Source organism: Callorhinus ursinus, unplaced genomic scaffold (genome assembly GCF_003265705.2).
Source record: "Callorhinus ursinus isolate GAN/ISIS: 27379988/994484 unplaced genomic scaffold, GSC_fseal_2.0 scaffold14, whole genome shotgun sequence".
Taxonomy (NCBI): domain Eukaryota; kingdom Metazoa; phylum Chordata; class Mammalia; order Carnivora; family Otariidae; genus Callorhinus; species Callorhinus ursinus.
The window spans coordinates 2609750-2633196 of NW_027397076.1; the positions used below are offsets into that span (position 1 = coordinate 2609750).

At 48.1% G+C, this 23447-nt stretch overlaps 2 protein-coding genes across 2 annotated transcripts in view; one reads left to right on the top strand and one right to left on the bottom strand.

The window, feature by feature from the left end:
- SYN3 (synapsin III) overlaps positions 1 to 23447 on the top strand; it is a 445616-nt gene that overhangs the window by 159530 nt on the left and 262639 nt on the right. The gene's annotated exons all lie outside the window — the stretch shown is intronic.
- The window catches only part of TIMP3 (TIMP metallopeptidase inhibitor 3), a 57751-nt gene continuing 34858 nt past the window's right edge, over positions 555 to 23447 (bottom strand). Inside the window, exons 2-5 of the mRNA XM_025882044.2 lie at positions 14170 to 14252; positions 6457 to 6568; positions 5622 to 5743; positions 555 to 4538 (exon numbers count right to left, since the gene is read on the bottom strand). Of these exons, the coding sequence (XP_025737829.1) occupies positions 4341 to 4538; positions 5622 to 5743; positions 6457 to 6568; positions 14170 to 14252 (515 nt within the window). The 3' untranslated portion in view covers positions 555 to 4340. The remainder of the gene's footprint in view (positions 4539 to 5621; positions 5744 to 6456; positions 6569 to 14169; positions 14253 to 23447) is intronic.

Genomic DNA, 23447 nt, shown 5'->3' on the forward strand with positions numbered 1-23447 from the left:
CTCAGTCGTTAAGTGTCTGCCTTCGGCTCAGGTCATGATCCCAGGGTCCTGGGATCGAGTCCCACATCGGGCTCCCGGCTCAGCGGGAAGCCTGCTTCTCCCCCTCCCACTCCCCCTGCTTGTGTTCCTGCTCTCACTGTCTCTCTCTGTCAAATAAATAAATAAAGTCTTTAAAAAAAAAAAAAGAAAACAGGGAAAGCCATGTCAGGGCTCTGGTCTGGGAATACTTGTACTGCTTACTAATAGTTAATTAGATAGAGATCCAGATTCTGTAGAGCTATGGAGAACCCTGGCCATGGAATCAGGGAGCAAGCTCAGGGCAGGATTAGCAGTCAGGAGGAAATCTAGAATGCCTCTCCTGAAATTGTTCCTGCCTTGGGAAAGGACTAGAGCAGGTTGGGCTCAAACTGTAGAAGTGAATGAAAGTGAATGAATGGAGAGGAACGTGCATGGGCCTGTAGCCAGGATAAGCAGGACCCAGCTTCCAAGGCCCTCTGCTATCTATATTACCCCCAGTGGTGGTCAGGATATAAGGAGGCAAGAGACTGCAGGTGTGTGATAGAAATAAAACCATTTTACTGTTTAGAATAAAGGACACACTATAAAAAGTGAACATTATGCAACATTACAGACAATATACATTCACGGAATATAAAATTCATAAATAACATGGAGGAAAACTGTAAACAGTGCTACAAAATTTAGCAACAAATACATTCCTTCCAGACAGGGTTTTCTCTAGTTGGTTTCTCTCTATCACTTCTGGGTCTCAGGACAGCAGACTGGCTAAAGGGAAGGGTGAGGGCCTGGGAGAATCTATGAAGCCCCTCCCCTCAAAGCACAAACTGGTCTTTAAGTTCTTTCCCTCCTCACACTTCCCAAGAGCCAATTTGGAGGCTGTTGATATCCATCTCCCCTACACTCCCACATTTTTTTTTTTTTTTGCTTCTGTCATCAGATTTTTAAAGTGTTTTCCTTGTGTAAAACTACTGCAGTGATATTTTTACTTTTGGTAGCCAGGAGCCAAACACTTGGGTGCCATCTTGGGGTAATCCACATTGGCGACCATCAAACAAAATATGAAAGGCCGGGGCAGGGGAGGGTACTCTCTCCCGGGGGGCCACAGTGTCTCTGAGAAAAAGTTCTTCCAATAAGTCATTTGTTTCTTTAACTGCTCAAGAACCAATGTATGAAAAATGGTGCTCATGGGCTGTACCTCAACTGCCATGATATAAGTCTGGAGCTGGGTGATGGTAAAGGATAAGGGTCTCCAGTATTATCTATCCAACCAGATGGAGCACAGGTCGGAGAGGAGAGAGGCTGGGTATAGTGCTGTCCGGATAGGGAGGCAGAAGAGTTAGCCAGATGAGGCCAAGAGGTCTTGGAATCATAGCTCCCATGGCCCTGGATTCTTAGGAGAAATCATGGCTTCCCAATTGGCTGGTCAAAGATCAAGTGGAAGAAGAACGGGAATGACCAGCAGACTGCCCAGTGCCAGTTGACATGAATGCACTTGCTATTTTCCCCGCCTCCTTCCTACTCCAGAAAGCACTGGGATGCCGATAAAGGGAGGAGGATGGATGAGTCTCAAGGGCTAGTTCCTTCTCATTTCTCCAGTTTGCCAGTCGAGCTGCCTGCACAGTAGAAGTATTTTACCCTCCATTCCACTGTAGAATTTGATTCAGGAAAATGGCGGCATGTGGGTTTCATTTTTTTTTTCTCTTAAACACAATGTACACATATTAAAGCCTACACATGACACAAGATTTAGCAAAATAAAACGTTCACAATATGATTGAAATACGGAAGTGTCTCAGCTACATAAATGACTTTAAATTATACAGTAAGTGAACAGGTGAAATAAACAAAGCTGTAGCTTATAGAAAGCTCAAAAACCGCCCTCTGCCAACAGCACTTTGCAGAGGACCCTTCTTGCCCAGGACCTGCTGTTCTCTTCGCCAGGGCCTGACAGATGGGACTGTGGTTCCACCACCATTTCTGCAGGGGAAACTTCAGATGACTCATGCTCAGGCCTCACCCCAGGTCCTGCCTTGTGTGAGTGGAGGTGGCCCCACCAGGGACCAAGAATCACTGATGCTTCATAGAGGGGATGCCGATGTCCATTTGTGGGAGGACACTTGTGTGAGTTGGGTCAGGGGTTCCACCTTAGAAGACTTTAAGGTTGAAATCAAGAAAATCTCAGAACACCAAGGCTGGGGCTTACTTCTTAAAAACCACTGGCCTGCTGACCTCAGCTCCTTTTGCTTATACTGCTGCATTGAGAGGGCAAAGCCTCCCATTTCCCACCTGCCAGATGGCATGACCATAAAGTAAAAGATACAAGAAAATAAAATGGATCCCACAGAAGCCGGATGCTTGTACTGCCTTCCCACTGAGGAGTTCTACCAAACACCTTGCCTGGGCGTGTGTGTGTGTGTGTGTGTGTGTGTGTGTGTGTGCGCGCGCGCGCGCACGCACGCACGCAAGACATTACAATGTGTTGTTTGCTTCTTTTTTTTTTTTTCTCCTGTTTCAATTGGCAGCTCTGTTTCCTAAAGTGGAATGAACTGAAGATACAAATACTAAGAGGATAAATACCCATAATCTGAAAAAAGAGACAGAGCAATCATGTTAAATGTCACCGTCCTCCCACCCCCAACTCCGTAAAATATACATTCTCACCTACTCTTGGCATCTCACTTTCAATACTTAAACTTAAAATAATTTTATTTAATCAGAGAACTTATATTATAGTTTTATTTCAAAACACACACACACACACACACACACACACACACACACACACACACACAACCCTACAGCTGATTGCAGAGTCAGGCTTCCCCAGTGACCACCGATTTTAAGCTCGTGAGGTGAAGACCTTGGGAGATGGTGTCCGCCCACCAGTGAGCTGGGGTTAGAAGAGCAGGCTGTCTCGAAACCCAGGAACGTGGCCGTCTAGCTGAGGCAGGACACTTGGCAGCTTTCCCTCCTGTGCCCAGGCCCCTGACCCACACTAACTCTCATCTCCCACCTGAGCCAAGCCAGTGAGGCAGTTAAACGAAGGCCCCAAACATGAAGCAGGAGAAAAAGATAGGGACAGAGGTCAGATGACCCCAGTTAGAGGGATGTCGAGAGTGTTCAGGGTTTCAAATTTTAATTAAAATGGAAAAAAAAAAAAAGTCAACTTGGAATGTCATGATTTTCTTCAAACAAGCAACAACAAAAAAATAGAAGAGATTATACTACTGGCATATTTAACAGCATTGAACAGAATTCTGTGTCCTGTAAAAAATTAGCTTATGTCCCCGTGTGGGTATATGCAAATATGTATACAAACACATCCCCCTAGGCGAGCTAAACCCTACTTCGGAAATAGTATTCTCTACCCAAATCTACTTGGCTATATCTGTGGATAGTGTACGGTGTGTGTATTCCTCCAATTTACATAAAGGCAGGCTCCTGGCCAAATCTACGAAAGAGTTTTCCAGGAGGAAGTCCTGTGGGAGATAGAGAGAGGAAAGACATTCCTCTCAGTCTTTCACCTGAGCTTTTGTACAAGGCAGGCACATTGCCTCCTGACCTCAGGCAGATGTTTAAGTCTTTATCAACTAAGAAAGTTCTGTTGTTCTGGCCTGGCTGCTTGCTCCAGACTCAGCAACATCTGGTCAATCCCAGCGGCGCTGGCCTGGGGGAACGGTGTGTACTGCGTCCTCCCAGACCCTCTCCTGCCATCTCTTCCTCCCCTCCCCCCCCTTACATGCAGACACAGACAGACAGTCTGGTTGGGACGTGCAGTAGCATCTCCTTGGTGTATAAGATCTTCTGCGTACCTTGAGTCTATCTGCTTGCTGCCCTGGACTGGTCCTGAAACGGTTGACCTGTCAGCATTCTTCCTTGTCTGTGTCTTTTATATACTGGGGTGGAGGAGAAGGGCCGAGGGAAAAGGGCCTGGGGGATGGTGAGGTGGGGAAGAAGAGAGAGGGGTAGATGTTAACAATGTCCAAATGGGGTGGTTTTTCGATATTTGTTTTCCTAAAAAAATAGATTATATTATCGCGAAGAAGAGGAGTGTACATTCCTCATTCTTTCTGGCATGGCACCAAAAATTCCCGCCTGGAAATGGGTGATGTCAAGGCCAAAAAGAAGGGGTAGGGTGGGGCCAGGAGGATGGTTCCAAATAAACTCCATATGACAGCATAGACTTTTCCTTAAGTGTTCGAAGTGCTAAATTTGCAAGAAAACAGGCACTAATGTCATTGTCATCATCTGGGAAGAGTTAGTGTCCGAGGGAAGCTCAGCGGGAAGGGAGGGAGGTGAGGTGGGGTAGGGTCTGGTGCTCAGGGGTCTGTGGGATTGATGATGCTTTTGTCCGGGGGTGCCCATCCTCGGTACCAGCTGCAGTAACCACCCTTCTGCCGGATGCAGGCGTAGTGTTTGGACTGGTAGCCAGGGTAGCCGAAATTGGAGAGCATGTCGGTCCAGAGGCACTCGTTCTTGGAGGTCACAAAGCAAGGCAGGTAGTAGCAGGATTTGATCTGCAATTAGATAACAGCCAAAGGTTGGTGGGCTCTGTCACGGTGGACCCGGTCCTGATGCTTCCTCAAGTCTAGATGCCCACCACTGTAGGTGGAGCCCAGCCACATCAGTCCCTTAGTGAAAATGATAGAAGTAATACTCACTAACACTTACTAAGCACCACTGTGTACCAGATATTCTGCTCAGTGCTTCTATGTTATTCTCTTTAGTTCTCATAACAGATTTAGCTCCCTTTACAGATAAGGAAATAGAGGCTCAGAGAGGTTAAGTAACTTGCTCCAGGTTACACAGCCCAAAAGTCGTGGAATTAGACATTCAAGAGAGCTTTTCCAATGGCAATAGGCAAGGATGAGCAATCTCAGCTGTTGTGAGAATTGAGGAATTAAAAAGATCAAAGCATAAACTTTGGGCGTCCAGCTGCCCTAGGAGAGAAATCAGACTCAGTGAGCTGTGTGACCTGAGGCTAGTTACTTGAGCTCTCTGAGCCTCCACTTTCTCACCTGCAAAATGAGCACAGTAGTAACGAAAATGCACAGAGTTGTTGTGAGAATTAGTGAGAGAACAGTGCAGCTCCCTCCCGCAGCAGGAAGGCTGTGTGCCATGGCCCTGGGCTTGAGTCAAGGAATTGGGCCTGATTGAAGAGTGACCTTCTGCAGCATTTGGTATCAGCAGTCCTGCACCAGCTCAGCCACCTGCAGCAGGGGCCACCAATGAGGCAGCTGCCCTGGTGAGCCCACTTGGGATGCTCGACAGGACCTGTCAGCATAAGGATCTTGTACCTGCCACAACCTTGAATCACAGGAGGGGCCAGGGATGCTGAAGAGTCTTTGTGCCCTGGCAGCTGCCAGGTGGGCAGCGTGGAGGGAGCCGATGACAGCAGAAAGGCATTCTTCCCCCACCTTCTTCATTGCTCAGCCTGGGGCCAACATTCCTCACCACCCCTTTTCAGACCTGCCCTTCTGCCCTGGCCCGATGTGCATGCCTGTCTCAGCACAAGGGCCCAGTGCCCAGTACAGCCGGAACTGACGTTTTTCGGGCTGTGGGCCAGCTCTCCCCCCGTGCCTGCCCTCTCCAGGGCTTACCTTGCAGTTACAGCCCAAGTGATACCGGTAGTTGAGCCCCTTGCGCTGGGAGAGGGTGAGCTGGTCCCACCTCTCCACGAAGTTGCACAGTCCTGTGTACATCTTACCATCATAGACGCGGCCTAGAGGAGGAAAGAGGACAAGGGGAGAGATGTTTTGTCCAGAGCCCAGCCACAGGCAAAAGAATTCTCACCCCCTGAGTACCCACCTTAGACCAGGTACTGTGCTAAGTACTTTCTAGTCCTACGATTTTATTTCATCCTTATCCTTCCCAACACCTTTGAGGCCAAACTGTGTTCCCATTTCCCAGGTGGGGAGAACCGAAGCTCAGAGAGGTTAAGTGATTTGCAGAAGGTCTTAAACCCATGAAGTGCTGGAGCTGGGACTAAGGCCAACTCATCCCTTCCCTCATCAGTGGTTGCTTGGTTTTGATCTTATTTTTTCCTTTCCCACATTGACTGCCTGCAGGTGGGCAACTTTCAAAGATAGACCCAATAAATAGATTGTGAGGTATAGAGGAACAGGTACTAGAAATCCCTTTTTATTTATATAGTATAGTAAAGCTGAGAGACTGCAGAACTAGGCAAAACTACATTTCCTCCACGGGGCCGGTGATGGAGGTGAGACTAAAACCCAGCCTCCGGGTAGAGCCTCGAGTTCCTGCCCCAGGCCAAGCAAGATGCACCCTACACGAGCTACTCCTTACAATTCACTGGGCATGTGGCCAAAGTCCTAAGGACACTTCTCGGTCAACTACTGCTTCTCTGTCCTTCTGAAACGAAGGACTGGTGGACCTTGGCCAAACTCTGGCCTAGATGCTAGAGTTGACCGTTACCTGTCAGCAGGTACTGGTACTTGTTGACTTCTAGCTTCAGGCCACAGAGGCTTTCAGAAGCTTCTGTGTGGATGTACTGCACGTGGGGCATCTTGGTGAAGCCTCGGTACATCTGTGGGCAGAAGGAATGTCATGAGAGGAGGACCAGGGCTCAGAAAGCATGCTGTCATTTGTTCTGTGGAGATCCGATTTCCCTGATCCACCATGTGTGGCCAGTCACTGACTTATCCACCCCAGGGCCTGCAGTCCAGATAAAGCCACCTGTTCACCTCTTGTCTGAGCCATGGTTGGTGCCTTTCCAGAGAAACCTTCCCATCCAGCCAGTCACATCGCCCATTCCAGCACCTCCAGAACACTACACCAGATATATATTCTTCGCATATCCCAACACCTTTTCAGAAATCCAAAGAATTTGCTGTGAAAGGGGTCCCGCCTGCCTCATCAACCTTGGCTCCCAAATTCCAAGAAGACAGCCAGCCAGCATTCTAATGACATCTCTATGACATTTCTCAGTGTATAAAAGCATTCCACTTACATTCCCCTCACTGTATCCTCCCAAGAACCCAAGGAAGTAGGTATTATTGTACCCATTTTACAGATAAGGACTCAAAAATTCTGTTTGCATGGTGAAAGTGCATGGTGAACTCAGGCCAGGATTCTCCATGCTTTTATTTTTCTGAGCATCTGTTGAAAGTACTGGGTTCCTTTACCCCAAATAAAGCATATAGACACATATACAAAATTTCTAGATTTTTAACTAAACACTTTAGTATGTTGCACTGTATGAAAATGCTGATATTTGGCCATTTTTATCTACAACATAATCTAAGACAGTGGTTCTCAACTGAAGGCCATATTACCCCCACCCCAGGAGACATCTGGCAATGTCTGGAGACGTTTTTGATTGTCACAGATGGTAGGCAGTGGTGGTTGCTATTCACATCTGTGGGAAGAGGCTTGGGTTGCTGTGAAATATCCTATGATGCACAGGACAGTCCCCACAGCAAAGAATTATCTGGCCCCAAATATGAGTAGTACCAAAGTTGAGAAATCCTCCTCTAGTATTAACCCACCTAATCCCCATGACAGCCCCGTGAGACAGGAACTATTTATGCCCGTTTAATAGATGAGGAGGCTGAAGCCCAGACAGGTAAAGTGGCTTATCTGAGGCCATACGGTTGGCAAAGGGCAGAGGTAGGATTCCAGGAAGAAGAATCTGCTCTGGAGTCCATGCTCTTTTAACCATTATCCTGTGCTTCTCTCACTGTGGCCTCCCAAGTTCATGCCCAAGGGCCTCTGATACAGGCAAATGCTCTTTATGGCTATTGTGCCTTCTTGATATCTGCACGTGCTCAGAGCCACTGGTGTGAACATAACGAGGCTGAACCCACTTGGTGATTCGAGGGCAAGACCACGAGTCTCACGTGGGTTCAGATCTGTTGAGAAAACTCTGTTAACTGTGTGAGCTGGTGAGGGTAGGAGGGGGCACCGGGATGTGGGCCAATCCCATTATCCCCCGGGTTCTCAGAGCACATGGGCCCTACCTAGACGGCTGGTGGTCTCCAAGGGTTTACTACAGGACAGTGTCTCTCCCTTAGTTCCTGGCATGGGTTATTAATTTACTTATGGTAATTAATAAAAAGCCAGACATCACCTCACTGGTGTCTCATCTAAGTGCCTCCCGTTTGCACTAACGGGCTGGGTTTTCTCCTTATTTTTCTTTTAAGTGGGGACTGGCTGGTGGGGCTAGGTGGTCCTCAAGGACCTCCACCATCATAAAGGGTCTGTTGGACCCACAGAGTTGGGGAGCCTCTGCCTTTTTAAGGGGAATACTGTTCTAATTGTGTGCAACCATCAGTGCAGATGGTTTTAATTTACCTGGCCTCTCTCATAACCCTCTTCCCCCCGAGAGGCTCACCAGCTGAATGAGGAAACGCAGCCAAGCGCTGTGAGAACTGCTGTCCACACTCGGTTTTCAATTATGCCGCGGGGGAGCAGGGGTGGGTCACATCGTACCCCCCACTTCCTCAGTGATGGATGGTGCCTCTCTGGCTTTAACAGGAACCATGCTTAAGAGCACTGCTGTGTGCGTGCCATCAAGTGTGGCCTTCGAAGAACATTCCCTACACTCCCTTCTGTGCCCAGCAGCTTCTCCTCTGGTGTGGCTGTTCCTTGAGTTCCTGGCAAATGTTTCAACTCAGTCCCCACTCTAGTCTTTTCGGACCCATGCCATTAGAGCCTCAGTACAACCTTGTCAGTCTTTCCCCTTCATGTCCTCGCCGCTTTGTGAGTGAGGATCAAGGCCCTGTGTAGGGTCCAGTGACTTCAGCTGCTCAGTTGAGTTCTCACTCCTTTTGAATTTGAAGGAATCTTGATTTCAACATGGCTTGTAGCGCTTGCATGCAGAATCAAAACGTTAATGCGTTGTGAACGATGAGGTCTGAACAAGCACAGTGCTGCCTTTTAGGGTCAATTCTGAATTTAACCATATGGTAAAGCAGATTGTACCCATTTCGTTATCTTTTCTTTATAATAATCCCATCTTGACCTAAATATCAACCCTGAAATTATCATTAGGTCTATATTCATAGAGACTGAGAATTGGTTTGACAAATTGAGGAGGGTCATGATAGGTTTGTAATGCCCTGACATCAGAGAACCATAGACTCTCAGAATCGGAAAAGACAGTCAAATCTAGTCAACGCATTGGAGGATTAATGGTCAACTCAGGTTCTGGAGACAGCCAGAGTTACCTTGTGTGTGTGTGTGTGATTCTCTTAGCAAATTTATCGTACTCTATATGGTATTATTAACTATAGTTACCATGCTGTACATTAGATCTCCAGACCTTACTCATCTTAGTTCTGTAGAACTGAAAGTTTTTACCCTTTGACCAACATCTCCCCATCTCCACCACCTCCCAGCCCCTAGTGGCCATCATTCTACTCTTCTGTGAGAAGTTCAACAGTGAGTTCAACTTTTTTAGATTCCACGTAAAAGTGAGCTTATGCTGTATTTGTCTTTTTGTGTCTGGCTTATTTCACTTAGCATAATGTCCTCCATGTTCATCTGTGTTGTCACAAATGACAAGATGTCCTTCTTTTTTAAGGCTGAATAATGTTCTGTCGTGTGTAGACACACACCACATTGGACTCTATAAGCCTCTGGGCCTCCCCTCTTGGTAGCATGTACACAAGAGTTCAAAGAATTTAGCTTCCCTTGGGGTGAAGGGACAAATAAGAAGGAAATTTCTGAATCTGGGGGCTTTGAATATTTCTTACGGAATGCCTGGTTTTCACTCTGCATTGACAGCATGAAATATCACCATCTTGTCAAATACGGCTGGCATGCCTGAAGATGAGCACTGTGCTGGATGCTGCTTTACACCATGAACTCCTTTAAAACCACAACTTATTCGCATTTGCAGACCAAGCAACTGAGTTTCAGAGACATTAGGTACTAGACTGAGATAAATGCAACCAAAGTCTTTCCTTCTCTATAAGAGAAAAGCAGAGCACATGAGAATGCAGGCCTTCTCTGTTGAGGGCTAGCTGAGAGCCCCAGGCTAGAAAGAGTTACAGGCAATGAGAAGGAGGAGAATGGCTCCCTGTGTGCTGGAGAGTCAGAGAGGCTTCCAGCTGGAGCTTCAAAGGCAAGACCTTGCAATAGTGCTCATTTGATTAGACAAACCACTGAAGGAAGGAAGTCCCCAGGGGCCAAGCATTCCAATTGCCCAGCAAATCTGTCCTGCCCAGAGTCAGGACATGCAAAGCACATGACCAGTGGGCCTTCCCATGGAATGCCCCCCCCCCAGGACCAGCTGGGACATGATGTTCCCCACGTGCTGTCCCCTGTCGTGCTAGCCTGGGAGCATGTCTCCACTGCACAAACTGCAGCTCCTGGCAGAGCGGACTGCTTTCTCATGGTCCCGGTAGGAGATAAGGTCCCGACAGATTAGAGTGACCAATTCTGGCAACTGCTCCAGCTGTCTCCAAGTTTGAGTTTGCAATAAGCTCCCTTAACATTCGTACACTTCCCCCACACACACCTGTGCGTGTGTCTCTGCCTGTAACGTGTACCAGAGGTTCTGGAATTAGCATACGGGAGAGAGTCCGCCTGCCTTTCATCTGGGTGAGAAGTTTGAGGGGAGGAGGTGGGAACTCTGAGACAGAGGGAGAGGTGAGACAGGGAGGCTCAAATTGCCATGTTCTCCGAGCTCCTTTAGTTCTGCTCTAAGGGAGCCCTAGCTCACCCTGTCCGACTCTCTGGGGTAGACTCTAATCCACCAGAACAAAGCCACTTAGGGACCAGTGCCAAAACTCACGCAGGCTCTCCTCTCTGGCCTCTCCTCCTCTCCCACAAAGAGTTTTCAATGCACCCTTTGCAGGATGTTGCAAGTCAAGAGCTACACTGCTGGATGACAAACGAACAAACCCAAGCTAACCTCTTTTTGTTCCCTTGGGGAACTACATACAAATGGGGTGGGGTAGGCCCCAAGGGGGCAGGAATGATGAATCAGCCCGCAGCTCCACTGCTCTGTAATCTGCCTGTTGGCAAAGGCTCTATAGCTTCCCTGGCGTTTGCCACTTTCTAGTCCTATGAACTTGACTGTTACATGACCCTTCCAAGTCTCACCTGTAAATTAGATAATGTGTATCTACTTCATAGGGTTTTTATGAGGACTGATCCATGCAAAGCTTAGCAGAATGCCTGGTACACAGTAAGCTCGGTACATATCACTTGAATAGAGTCTTATATTCATTATAACAAATATTATCTGGGTATCCCCAGCCTGAAGCACAGTGCTCAGCACAGAGGGAGTGAGAAGGAAGGAGAGAGGAAGGGAGGGGAAAGGTTAGATGAACTACTCCAATCCCTGCACCCCATACCTGATTAGCAGACTGCTCCCTGGAGACCAGCAGAATTCAGTGGCCTCTCAGGACAGAAGGGCAATGACCCTTCTGTGAGTTATCTAATATTTGGCTGGTAGGAGGGGCAGAGTTAATAAAAAGGCATTACATAGTGATTGATGATCAAAGCGAGATGGCAGGGAGATTTGGGGAGCCATGTAAAGAACACACAGGATTGGGAAGGAATCCCAGCACCTTAGCTTGGGAACCAGATCTGTCTTTAATTAAATGCATGACTGGGCAAGTCATTTCCCCCTTTGAGCCTGTGTCAGAAGTAAAACAAGGAATTTTACTTTCCAGTGCCCCACACCCTAGTTCCATGAATCCGGGTGAAGGATAGTGAATGGATAGTGTGATGCCACCGGCCGGGGAGTGGGTGTGTGTGCTCTGAAGCTGATGGGTGAACAAATGTAATTTGGCCTCCAAACAACCCCTCAGAGGCTGGCCTGACACCAGTGAGGGGGGGAATGGGACATTCTGATCACCCTGGTGCCCAGGCGCCAAAAGAAGCAGGGAAGCTAGGCAAGCTTAGGAACCACTGTCTCCCAGCTGTTCCCTCAGATCTGCTGGCCAGAGTATCCATTCTGTGATGGGTTGTTCCAGAGTGGGGCAGCGTGCAGGAGAGGGAGTGTTGCCCGAACCTCTGCTTTGTCTAACATGCTTTGGCATTTGCTCACTGGCTGCCGGGGGCTGTACAGTGGGGGTTTCTTGGGTTGTTGTTGATTTTCTTGGTTCCCCCCTCCACACTCTTCTCTCCCCATGGCTGTCTGAAGACATAAGCTGGTCCCATGACCAGGCTTGGGCAGCCAAGGGCACCTAGCCAGGGCTGACTCTGGACATTACATAACCAGAAGGCTGTGGATGTTTCCAAAGTTGAATCCAAAGCAACAGGTTCCACGAACTTAGTACATCAAACTTCAGGCCTTAGGATGCAGGAATAATGAGGCCTGGAAGTCTGCCTCTGGAATGGTTGGGTATCCCCATTCAGTTCTACCTGGGTGTCAAGCCTTGTCTCCTCTGGGGAGTTTTCAGGCCAGTAGGGTCTCACCCTCATTTCTCCATTTAGATGGATAAACATCCACCAAGTCCCTGTTGCAAGCCAGGTCCTGCTCTAGTTTCTGGGGATGGAGATATGGGCAGTGAGTAAAAGGGCTGGCAGTCCACTTGGACCTGAGCATACCCCATCATGAATTTCTGATTAGTCGTGCATGTGTGTCTTCGCTCTTCTCTCCTGACCTGACTATACTTCCTTAACATAGGAATCCCATCTTTCTCGTGGCCTCCATGGCTCCTGGCACAGGGTGCTGCACATAGGGTGGCGCTTACAAAAGTGGGGTGGTGGACCAGGTGCTGAGCTATTCGGGGTGAGTGAGTACCAGCCCTCTATGCTAAGGCAAACGTAAGTACCCCTTTCTGGCACCCAAAGCAGCTCTTGCTTAGAAGTAACACCACACAAAGAGGTGCCTGGGCGGCTCAGTCAGTTAAGCGTCTGCCTTCGACTCAGGTGATGATCCCAGGGTCCTGGGATCGAGTCCCGCATCGGGCTCCCTGCTGCTCAGAAGGGAGCCTGCTTCTCCTTCTGCCTGCTCTGCCTGCCCCTTCCCCTGTTTGTGCGCGCCTGCTCTCTGATAAATAAATAAATAAAATCTTAAGAAAGAAAGAAAGAGAGAGAGAGAGAGAGAGAGAGAGAGAAAGAAAGAAGAAAGAAAGAAAGAAAGAAAGAAAAAGAATGAAAAGAAAAGAAAAAGAAAGAAAGAAAGTAACACCACATGTGTCCCAGGGCACTTAGAATCCTGAAATGCCTGAGCTGAGAAGAGCTCTTAGGGGCACTAAGCCCAACCCTGTACTGTTTTTTGGTGTTTTTTTTAAAGATTTTATTTATTTATTTGACAGAGAGAGAGACAGCAGGAGAGGGAACACAAGCAGGGGGAGTGTGAGAGGGAGAAGCAGGCTCCCCGTTGAGCAGGGAGCCCGACGCGGGGCTAGATTCCAGGACCCCGGGATCATGACCTGAGCTGAAGGCAGACGCTGAACGACTGAGCCAGCCGTGCACCCCCCCAACCCTGCACTGTTAACAGGTGGCTAATTGGAGGCCCAGGAAAGGGGGGATTCCAAGGTAAGCAGGCTATTTAGGTGTAGAACCGAGACAAGGAAGCAGGTTCTGCAGGTTTCAAATCTGATGTTCTTTTTGGTAAGGTGGACTTCCTTAGTGTGCTTCATAATGTTAATATGCTCAGGAATATGTTCAGTTATATGAATATACTTAGTAAACAGTGCTAACCACCTGGGATGCAAGCTCTGGGAACACAGGGAAAGAGGGTGCGGTTCCTACTCCAGGATAAGGTTCCTGTGATCAGCCAAAGTTCAGTGTAAAGATTCGAGGAGTTAAACATAAATGGTAACCTCAGCAACTGCATAAGACCAATTTTGAAACTCAAAACTTAGAGCTCCGAAGAGCCTGTAAGACAAACTGGTCCCATCCCCTCATTTTACAGATGGGAAGATCAACACCCAAAGAGGGACAGTGACTTGGCCAAGGTCTCTCCGTTACCAGGGACAAGGCTGTCCGCCGCCTGGTTCCAGAGTCGAGCCTCTTAACAATGGCCTCTGAGGGACTCCACTTGCGCTGGCTCTAGGGTGAAGCAGCCACCTTCCTCCCACTCCCTGCCATCCCTTTCTTCTGCCTCAGCAATGCCCTCTCCAGCAGTGGGGAGGGCTACGCACACCCACCTTGCCTCCCCTGGCTAGGACTCTACTGCCAAAAAACCTGAGAGCTCTCCTGGAGCCGGATTATGTCACTCACCTTCATCTGCTTGATGGTGTAGACCAGCGTGCCAAAGGGCCCCTCCTTCACCAGCTTCTTCCCTACCACCTTGGCCCGGATCACTGCAGAAAAAGGCAAGACACAGAAAGGAAGGAGGTTAGGGAGACTTGAACCACATCCGGGACCACATCTTAGATTGGGTGCCTGGAATTGCTTTCTTACCTCTGGGCCAACTTGAGTAGATGATTGTGTTTATAAAAGCAAGAATTCCGAGGACAGACACTTGGGGGTGGGAGAGGAATGGAGGCGAGAAGGCAGGCAGTCATCATTCAACGTAATCATCCCAAATGTTCACAGTTGCCAACCCTGGAAATTCCTAGGCTGCATTCACCCCTAGAGGAGTTTCTTAACTCTGGTTTTACCATAATCCAAAATCTACTGCTCTTGTTAGAGCCTCTTGCCATCCCTCCATTGTCCGTCTGACAATTGCCTGGTCTCCCAGACCTATTCTCTTTCCACCAGGACCTCTTCCTGAATGCTACTTCATTTGGGGCTCTCCTTTGCATGCATACATTCACTGAGTCCTGACATACCTGCAGGATTGCAATGCGTCCCAGCCTCTATCCATGGCCGGTCAGCATTCTGATGGGGCCCTGCATTCCTAGCACTTAGATGGATGGCAAGTTATGCAGTAAAGCATAGCTCAATTAGGGTGCGGTGGAGGAGGAAGAAGTCGGGAGCCAACAGAACTGTTCTAACCCCAGCTCTGCTCTTTATGGCTATTATGACTGTGGGCAAGGAACTTTGTTCCTGGCCTCCAATTTCCTTTTCTGTAAAGCCGGGATAATAATGGTACCAATCTCCTGAATTGAAAGGATTAGGTAAGATAATGCATGTGAAACTCAGCACCGTGTCTCCAACATAGTATATGTTATATGAACATTATTGGTATCATCATCATCATCACCACCAAAAATGGCATGGGCTGACCATGGAAATATTGCTGCCATTAAAAGTAGCTCCCATTTATCACATGCCAACTGTATGCAGTAGTACATCTCATTTATTTACTCCTCAAGACTGCTGAAAAGGGCAGTATCACCATCCACATTATACAGACAAGGAAACTGACAGAGAATTAAAGCCACTTCCTCTTCTGAACCTATTTTCTCCTCTGTAAAGAGAGTGTAACTCTACCTACATCAAAGAATTAGAATGAGGATTAAACAAAAGATCCTATGAAATTTCTTAGTACAACATCTGGCAGAAAGGAGTTGCTTAGTAAACATCAATTGACTATGAACAGGAAAACTATTAGACCCAATGTGAGGAAGGCTGTAAGATAGGCATTTACTACATGCAGTGAGAACACAGAGGAGGGATGGATTTACTTTGAGATTATAAGAGGCTGTGCATTCTTTTTGTATTTTATCTGAAGAATAAGCACCCAGTAGCTGTCTTCAGATAGTTTATAGAACTCGCACATGGAGGAATAATGGACAGATCTTAAAGACAATTCAGAAATTACAGAGAAGTTGTGTTCATTGGCTCAACCCAAAAAAAGTCATCTAATAACAAAAACTGGCAAGAGAGGGGGGTCTGGAAGCTCTCGTGCTAGGACCTTGCCCAGAACGGAATGGATTTTACATGTATAGCAGCCATGCTTTGAGTCACAAACTGAACTCTTCAAGCTCTAAGATCCTGTCACTCTTCTTACCTCTAGTTGTACTTAGCCCCTAAAAAGAGTAGGTACTCAATAAATGTCTGTTAAACAGAATACCACACACACACACACACACACTCTCTCTCTCTTTCTCTCTCTCTCTCTCTCTCTCTCTCTCTCTCTCTCTCTCCTGCCCATTCTGGTAGCTCCATTATCCTTCCCCATTTTGGACGTCCCACCATGTTTCTCAATTCATTGACTCTAATCTCTTAAATTAAAACAAAACAAAACAACCTTTATTAGGAACCAATCTCCGCCACCCCAACTGGTTCTGCCTTGTTCCTCCCCAAACGAGTTTGGATCCCACTCTTCCAGTCAGACATGAAGTCAAGACCCAGATGAATCAATAGCCCCTCCAGACCTTCTTGCCAGGGAGGGTAAAACACAGAGCCCATTGGCGAAGTTAGCAATTTAGCGGACTCAGCTCAGATTGGGAGGAGGCGAGTGGCTGTTTCCAAGTCCGCTGCAAAAACGAGAGGTTGGCAAGATTCCAGGCCAAGCTCTCTCAACATTCTGCCTCCACCTCTGTGTCTAACTTTGTAGCAGCATCCTCGGCAGGGAGCCAGCCTCCCAGAGGCCCAGGGACTATTTCCTCTACAGTAACTCCCACAGTCAGGTTGTAACAGCTTAACTGTTGGGCAGAGAGCATATCTGCCAGGACTCTACTATTGATTCTTCCTGAATTGATTTGGCTCCATCCTCTGCTGCTTCATTAACACAGAAGGTAAACTAGCAAGTGAGTCTTTGCCTTAGGGGGGGAAGAAATCGCAAAAGGGATCTCTTTAAATAGCAACTTCTACCCTTTCCTGGCTCAAAAATGGCTTGACTTCATTTAGACATAACATGTCATAAGCAGACCTGTCCCATAAAGCTAGGTACTTCTGGAAGCTTCTGCACACATAGCCAATTCCTTCCTTACCTGAAATGGCCTGAGCTTGGAACATTTTCATCTGAGAATAGTTCAGTGAAAAGGGAGTAAGTTTCTGTAGTCAGGAAGCCACTTTTGAGTTTCAGTTCCACCATTACCATGCGGCCTCAGGCAAACCGTGTCCCCGACCTCCTTTCCTCCAAATCTTTCTGATTGTCTTGGCCCAGTGCCCATCACATGGCTTACAAGCCATGTCCTAATTCTAGTGGAGCAGCAACATGGCAGAGCATGGAAGAGCCAGGACTCTGGAGACTGACTGCCTGGGTTCGAATCCCAGCAGTGGTGCTGCATGGGGAAGGTCATTAAACCCTTCTGTGTCTTCGTTTCCTAATTTATAGCAATTCCTCATAAATCTCATGCTGTGAGGGTTACGTGCAGGCACTGACAATGGAGTGTTTGCTATCACTGCTGTTAGAATACCGCTGCTACCAGTGACCTCTATTGTTAATTGTCTGAGTATCTTTATCTTCTAACATATACCATAAGCTAAGGCCTGGGGGTTCTCTCTGGGGAAGAAAGGCAAGCTCCTCAAAATATCTGGCCACACAGAATTTCAGGGAGAGGTGGGGGAGTACATGTAAACTGGTCAGAACAAACAGACGAGGTGTTTTTAAGTCTGGAGCACCCACCTCATCACAGGGAACTCTCCTGTCTCATCACCCACATGTAACCCAAGAGCAGCCCACCAGGACCAACCTTGATCAAGTGGTTATGGTCCAGAAAGGCTGGCAGAGAAGGCCCAGCATAGAGGCCACACCAGTGTTTTCTTTATAAAAACAAAACTGCCCTACACTGAACTAAAATTAAGTAATATTCTGCTCTCCCAAAGAGATTCACGAAGCCTTCCAGAGTAAAAACACCAGCCAACCTCAAACCGCCCATTAGGTCTGTGAATTAGTATGTCTTTATTTGCTTCAGTTTCTCCTCTGCAATGCAAATGTGTGCTATTTTGTACTTTCTTGTTTGGCAATAAGGGTGCTCCCAAGTATTCGCTGGCCTGGGGGCCACAGTGGACAGGGGAGGTATGGAAGGTCACAGTTCTCCAACAACAACAGAAGACAGTTTCCAAACTTAGAGCTGGCAGCATGTTGGGCTGTTCCCGCCACCTTGGTGTAGTGGCTAGAAGCCAGCTTTACAGATGGGCTGGGCTAGACAAAGGTGTTCTTTCTTCTCCTTCATGCTGGAACGTGGCCCCCACTCTCTACCCAGTGTCCCCCAGCAGCTAAACCGACATGGGTGTGAGCTGGGTTGGTGTGCTGGTGGGGGTGATGAAAAGAAATAGAAGTCCCATTTCCTACCTCCACAGAGCACAGTCTAGTGGGAAGACAAAGTTTAAAAGTTCATGGCTAGAAGGCTAGTGTCCAAGGTCTGAAAGCACCAGTCAGGGAAAGGGGCAATGACGAACAGCCTGAATCTCAGTCTTGGAGCCTCTTGGCTCCTGGGAAAGGAACCTGGGCTTCCATGGGTATGGAGGTCAAAGGAAAACAGAGTAAACAGTATTTTAACTTAAAAGTCTGTAAGAAGAAACTGACCAGGCTATGTGTGCTTATGTAATTGGCACATAGACCTGTAAATATATGTAGTGCCCTCTTAAATATATCATACACCTGAGGATCTAGGTGTAAAGGTGTATCTCTATATAATTTTCTTTCTTTAAATAATTTTTGTGGGGAGGGCTAGTAAGAGCTTGCAAAAACAAGAGAAACAGGCACATCCCTTCCAGAAATATAACTGTGTGCTGCCTGCCCCCACCTCCATCCATAGTAATGTAGACCATAAGCAGCACAAGTTTTGAACAAAAACAGTTCCAGTGGCAAACTAGATTTAGCTTCCAGTGCAGCTTACTGCTGTGTCCAGAAGTTGCACATCTGCAATTCGTCAGCATATTCAGAGGGGACAAGATGCCCACGAGAAAGCCCCTGCCTCTCACCCTCTCCTTCCACCTCTCATACAACCACCTTCAATCAAACCAGACCTTTCTACCCCAATCTGATGGTTGGACTTTCCTGCTAGCAGGTTGGAATGCAAAGTTTGGCTGGGTTATGGATCAAGGATCCCTTAAATGAATTAATGTATACCAACTTAAGACCATGGATTTTGCCCATCTTAGATCTTGGGATCCTGTTGAGAGCACTACAGACCCTCCCTATGGTAGAGGAGTTGATTCAGCCATCACGTGAGTGAGATACTTTCAGTATATACACATACCCCGCCCCCCCGCTACACACACACACACTCTGTCCCATTCCTGTCTCTCTGAAGGCCCTTTAGAATGATTTTTGCTGACTTAAGGTATGGTTTTTTAGGAGGACAGCGATGGTAGGTAAGGCATACCTGGCCAGCAGGTAGGATGAATTTCTCCAAAAGCAGAAGTCACTGTTAGTGTCAACCCCAGGGAGGGGAATGTTCTTCTGATGGGCCCCTAGCAGGCAGGATCTAGGTAAGCAGAAAGGCCTGGACTGTGGGCTCACCTGTCTTCCTGGACTTGGACTTGGAGGAAAAGAGGGGTCGGGAAGTGTCTGATAGTCACTTGATGTTTATTTCCTGATTGACATCCACACGGGCCTTTTTAAGGCCGAGAGCTCATGACAAAGACAATAAGCAAGGGACCCACAGCAAGGCAGGTCCACAGCCCATCTGGCTCAGCCCATTAGGCAATTCCCTGGTCTTGTGCCCCATGGAGAGCCTGCATTTTAGCCTATCCAAAGAGGGCAGAGCCAGGCTCCCTTGCTCCTCCAGCTGCCCACCCATTCATTAACCATCAGCTCCCTGCATTTCATTACATCGTATCAATAAGTCTAGAGGAGAGGGAGGGACTAGACACACTGATAGCAACAACTATTTATTAAGCCCCTCCCATGTGCCAAGCAGTGCATGCATGCTATCTTGCTCTATTCTCATGATAACTCTATGAAATGGCTATTATTGTCCCTGTTTTCCAACTGCAAAGAAGATCAGGTACCCTGAGGGTGGTTTTGCATCCCAGTGGAAGAAAAATTGGCGGGTCCCCCAAGAAAGCAGACTGCCTGAAGCCTTTTCAGGGGATTTGTACTGATTGCAAAACATTTCATAATTTTCTGCACCTCCCCACCCTCACTGTCTGCTCTGCTAAGGATCAGAGAGGTGGATTGGTCCCCAGGAGGAAGGCCCCCCTGATAAGTCCCCAGTGACCCCCATCCCTTTGCCACCCAACCACTCTGTCCTAGTCACTCACACACACGTGCCCTCTGATTGGTAATAAGAATCTATAAGGAATCACCATCAGCGGAACAGAATATCATCCGTTTAGCATACTGTGCTTTCCAGCAAGGCTTTTAAGGAAGAAAATAAAATAACTTAGAAACCACAAAACCTGATGATCCTTGAGGTTTCTCACAACACTGTGGGTCTGAGGTTAATTAGGCTGATTAATTAGATGAGACAATGTATATGTAAAAAAGCACTTTGTAACCCTGAAGCTAAACAGATGATATACTGTTAGGTTGCTGATGGTGATTACTTGAAGGTTCTGAAATGTGCTAATAAGAGGAAGACAGCAAGAGATCCAATCCAGCATTTCCTCATCCCCCAAGGATCTCTGGTATCCACCTCCAGTCACCCTCACCTCTTTGGGGACACATTGATGATGTCCAGGTTTGAGGAAAGGGCCTTAGGAATGAAGGGTGGAGGGCAGACACCTGAAGGCCTGCCCTACCTGGATCCTTCTGGTTTCCAGCCCCTGTGTCACCACACCCCGAACTCCTAAAGCCTCTCCACAAAGACTTGGAGGCTGAAAGTTCAGATCAGAAAAACCCCTGGAGAAGTGGCCATGAGACCCTGGAATGAGCAGGCATGGAGCACGTGGACCTGGATGCAGTCAGGGCCCTGTCACTATGTAACACTGGACAAGTCACTTCCCATCCTGGCTTCTAGGTCAGGGGGATGAATGCCAACCTTGAGAGGTTCTTGCCATGACCTAAGCTCCCTCCTTCACACCACCGGAGCAGTTCTCGTCAAGGTCACCCGTGACCTCCACAGTGTTCAGTCTGGGCAGTGGTGGGTTCCTCTGCCTCCTCTCACTTCCACCCAGCTCGTGACCTTGTACCATCTGTACCACTGGCAGCTCCCATCTTTGCAACCTCCAACCCAGAGCTCCCACAACATGAGTCTACATTTAGTGTACCTTTATACTTGGAGGTCTAATAAGACATCTCCAACTCAACCCATCCAAAACTGGGTCCTGAAAACACCCCTCACTCACCCATGGTCCCGTTACCTTCCTCATCTTTGGAAATGGCAACCTGCTCCACTCTGGCCCCCAGCCCCCGACTCCTTGTTCACCACCCCAAACACCACCTCAGGGCCTCTGCCCTTGCAGTTCCCCCCCCCCCCAGCCCCTCCCCCCACCACTGGAACGCTCCTCCTTCCATAGCCACATGGCTCCCTCCCTCACTTACTTCAAATATCACCTGGTCAGGGGGCCTCCATGATCCCCCAGAATCTTCCCTCATGCATTCCCTGTCACCCCTGGCCAGCCTCACTGCTCCACAGCACTGGCCACCAGCTGACATAGTCCATATCCGTGTGCTGTCCACTAGAATGCAAGCCTCACGAGAGGGCAGGTTCTTTGCTTTACTGACTACTGTAGCCTGAGCAACCAGAGGAGAGCCTGGCACATAACAAGTCCCTACTATGTATCTGCTGAATACATGAAGCTAAAAGGGCCACCTACATAGGGTGATTAAAAAAAAAAAAAAAAAAAAAAAGACTCCTCTGGGTAAGCTTTAGCTTATGACCAAGTCTTTCTGAGCCTTATTCCATCAGAAGGGGTTAACAGCAGTTCTCAGTTCATAGGGCCAGATAAACATCTGTTCAACAATCATTTATGGAGTACTGTGCTAGGCTCACAGGGACAAGGAGATAAATGAGGCCCTGAGGAATTCAGGGGCCAAGTTTAAAAAGACCGGCAAGGAAACAGGTAAATGATATTCAAGTAGAGCAAACACAGCAGTATGAGCAAGAACAAAGAACTGGCATGGCCCAAAGAGGGGTGAAGTCTGTCCAAGGGGAGGGGCATCTGGAGCTCCCTAGAGGCGACTGCGGATCTAGGCCTTAGCCCATCCTGGAGCAAAGACTTAGTTTGCTTTATCTGAATCCAGAGGAAGCAGAAGCCTGGACCAGATCTGCTGGGGAGGGTCTAAGGAAGAAGTTGGGAGTGAGGCAGAATCCCAGCCAGGCTCTGAGCAGAGCCAGGACCAACTTACCCGCCTTTCCAGAAAGATGGCCCTGGAGAACAGGAGGGGAGCAGGGAGGGGTGGCATGTGTGAGGAAGAATGCCCCTCGGAGAAGTCTCACAATAGGCTCTTCCTGCATCCTACCCTGGTCCCCCGAGGGCACTGCTCTCTGTCAGTTTCAAAGGCCTTTTTTGTTGATGTCAAAGCCACTACCAGACAGTTAAGATGCACTCCCAAATCAAGATAGGGAGTCTCCAGTTCAAAGCCTGTCCTGACTAACTCTTTCCGTCAAGTAAAAATATTAATCTTGGTTTTATTTAAGCAGGTTTTTTTGGCACGGAATGAACCCCTGTGGCTAAAAATAAACCCAAATACACACACACACTCAGAAAAATCTGGAGAGCTGCAAATCATTTCAACCCAAGTTTCCATCTCAGGGAAAGCTATTAAAAGCGGGAGGATATTAAAACCTCTCTGCACAGAGCCTCTTTTCTCAGTGCCTGCCTTGTGTTCTCCGGTCCTCCAGGCAAGGCTGTCCTGGGGATGCCCTGTCCTGGGCCTCCTGGCAAAAGCGGGGGGGAGGGGCATGTGGGGGCTCCTAGCTCTCCTCACCTTGGAAGCAATGTGGGTTTCTGCTTGAGCAGTCCGGAAAACATGCTGGGGCCTCAACTGACATCGGTCATATATGAAATGAAGGGGCCCAGAGAGGCAAGCAACGGGAACACAGGCCCAGAAAGGTCAAGTTGCCTGGAACTTTGAGATTATCCAAAAAGAACACAAGCAAAATCCTCATCTTACTCTAGCTTTCATGTTTTTAGTGGCGATCTTGATTTTAAACTATTAAAAGACAAAATTTAAGAGTCACCACCTAGGCATATGTCTGGACTTGGCATTAATACATTTCATCTGCAATGTAACGACTTTCAAAGTCAGCTACCCTCACTTTCTTCCTGTAGCCGCAGCCAGTTTGGGAGAAAGGTATGGATCAGTTAGCCTGGGACAGGGTAAAAGTCCTAGGACTGGCTGGTTCCTGGATTCAAGGCTGACTTACTTGAGGGGTGAGGACCACCTGAGAAGAGAGCTGGTGTTCCTGTGATCTGGGTTTCTAAAAGGCTGCTAAGGTGACTGCCCCCAAAGTGTTCACCAAGCATTAGAACTGCTAAGGCTTTCATCCTGCGAAGGGCCAGAAGGGGACTGTCAGCACCCCAAAGCACAGAGAGTGGGAAGGGAGATCCTTCCCCCACAGCCTCCCCATTCTCCCAGGAACAGATGGGAGCAACAACCCTAGCCACAGCCCCCCAAGCCTCCGTTGGTTTTGCAACATAACAGGATTATTTTGAATAGCACAGTGATATATATATATGTACAGGGCTCTCTGGGGTTCAGGCTCTCCAGCACCCCCTGCTGCTTCCCCCCTCCTGCCCCACTACAAGCACCCCCTGCGGCTTCCCCC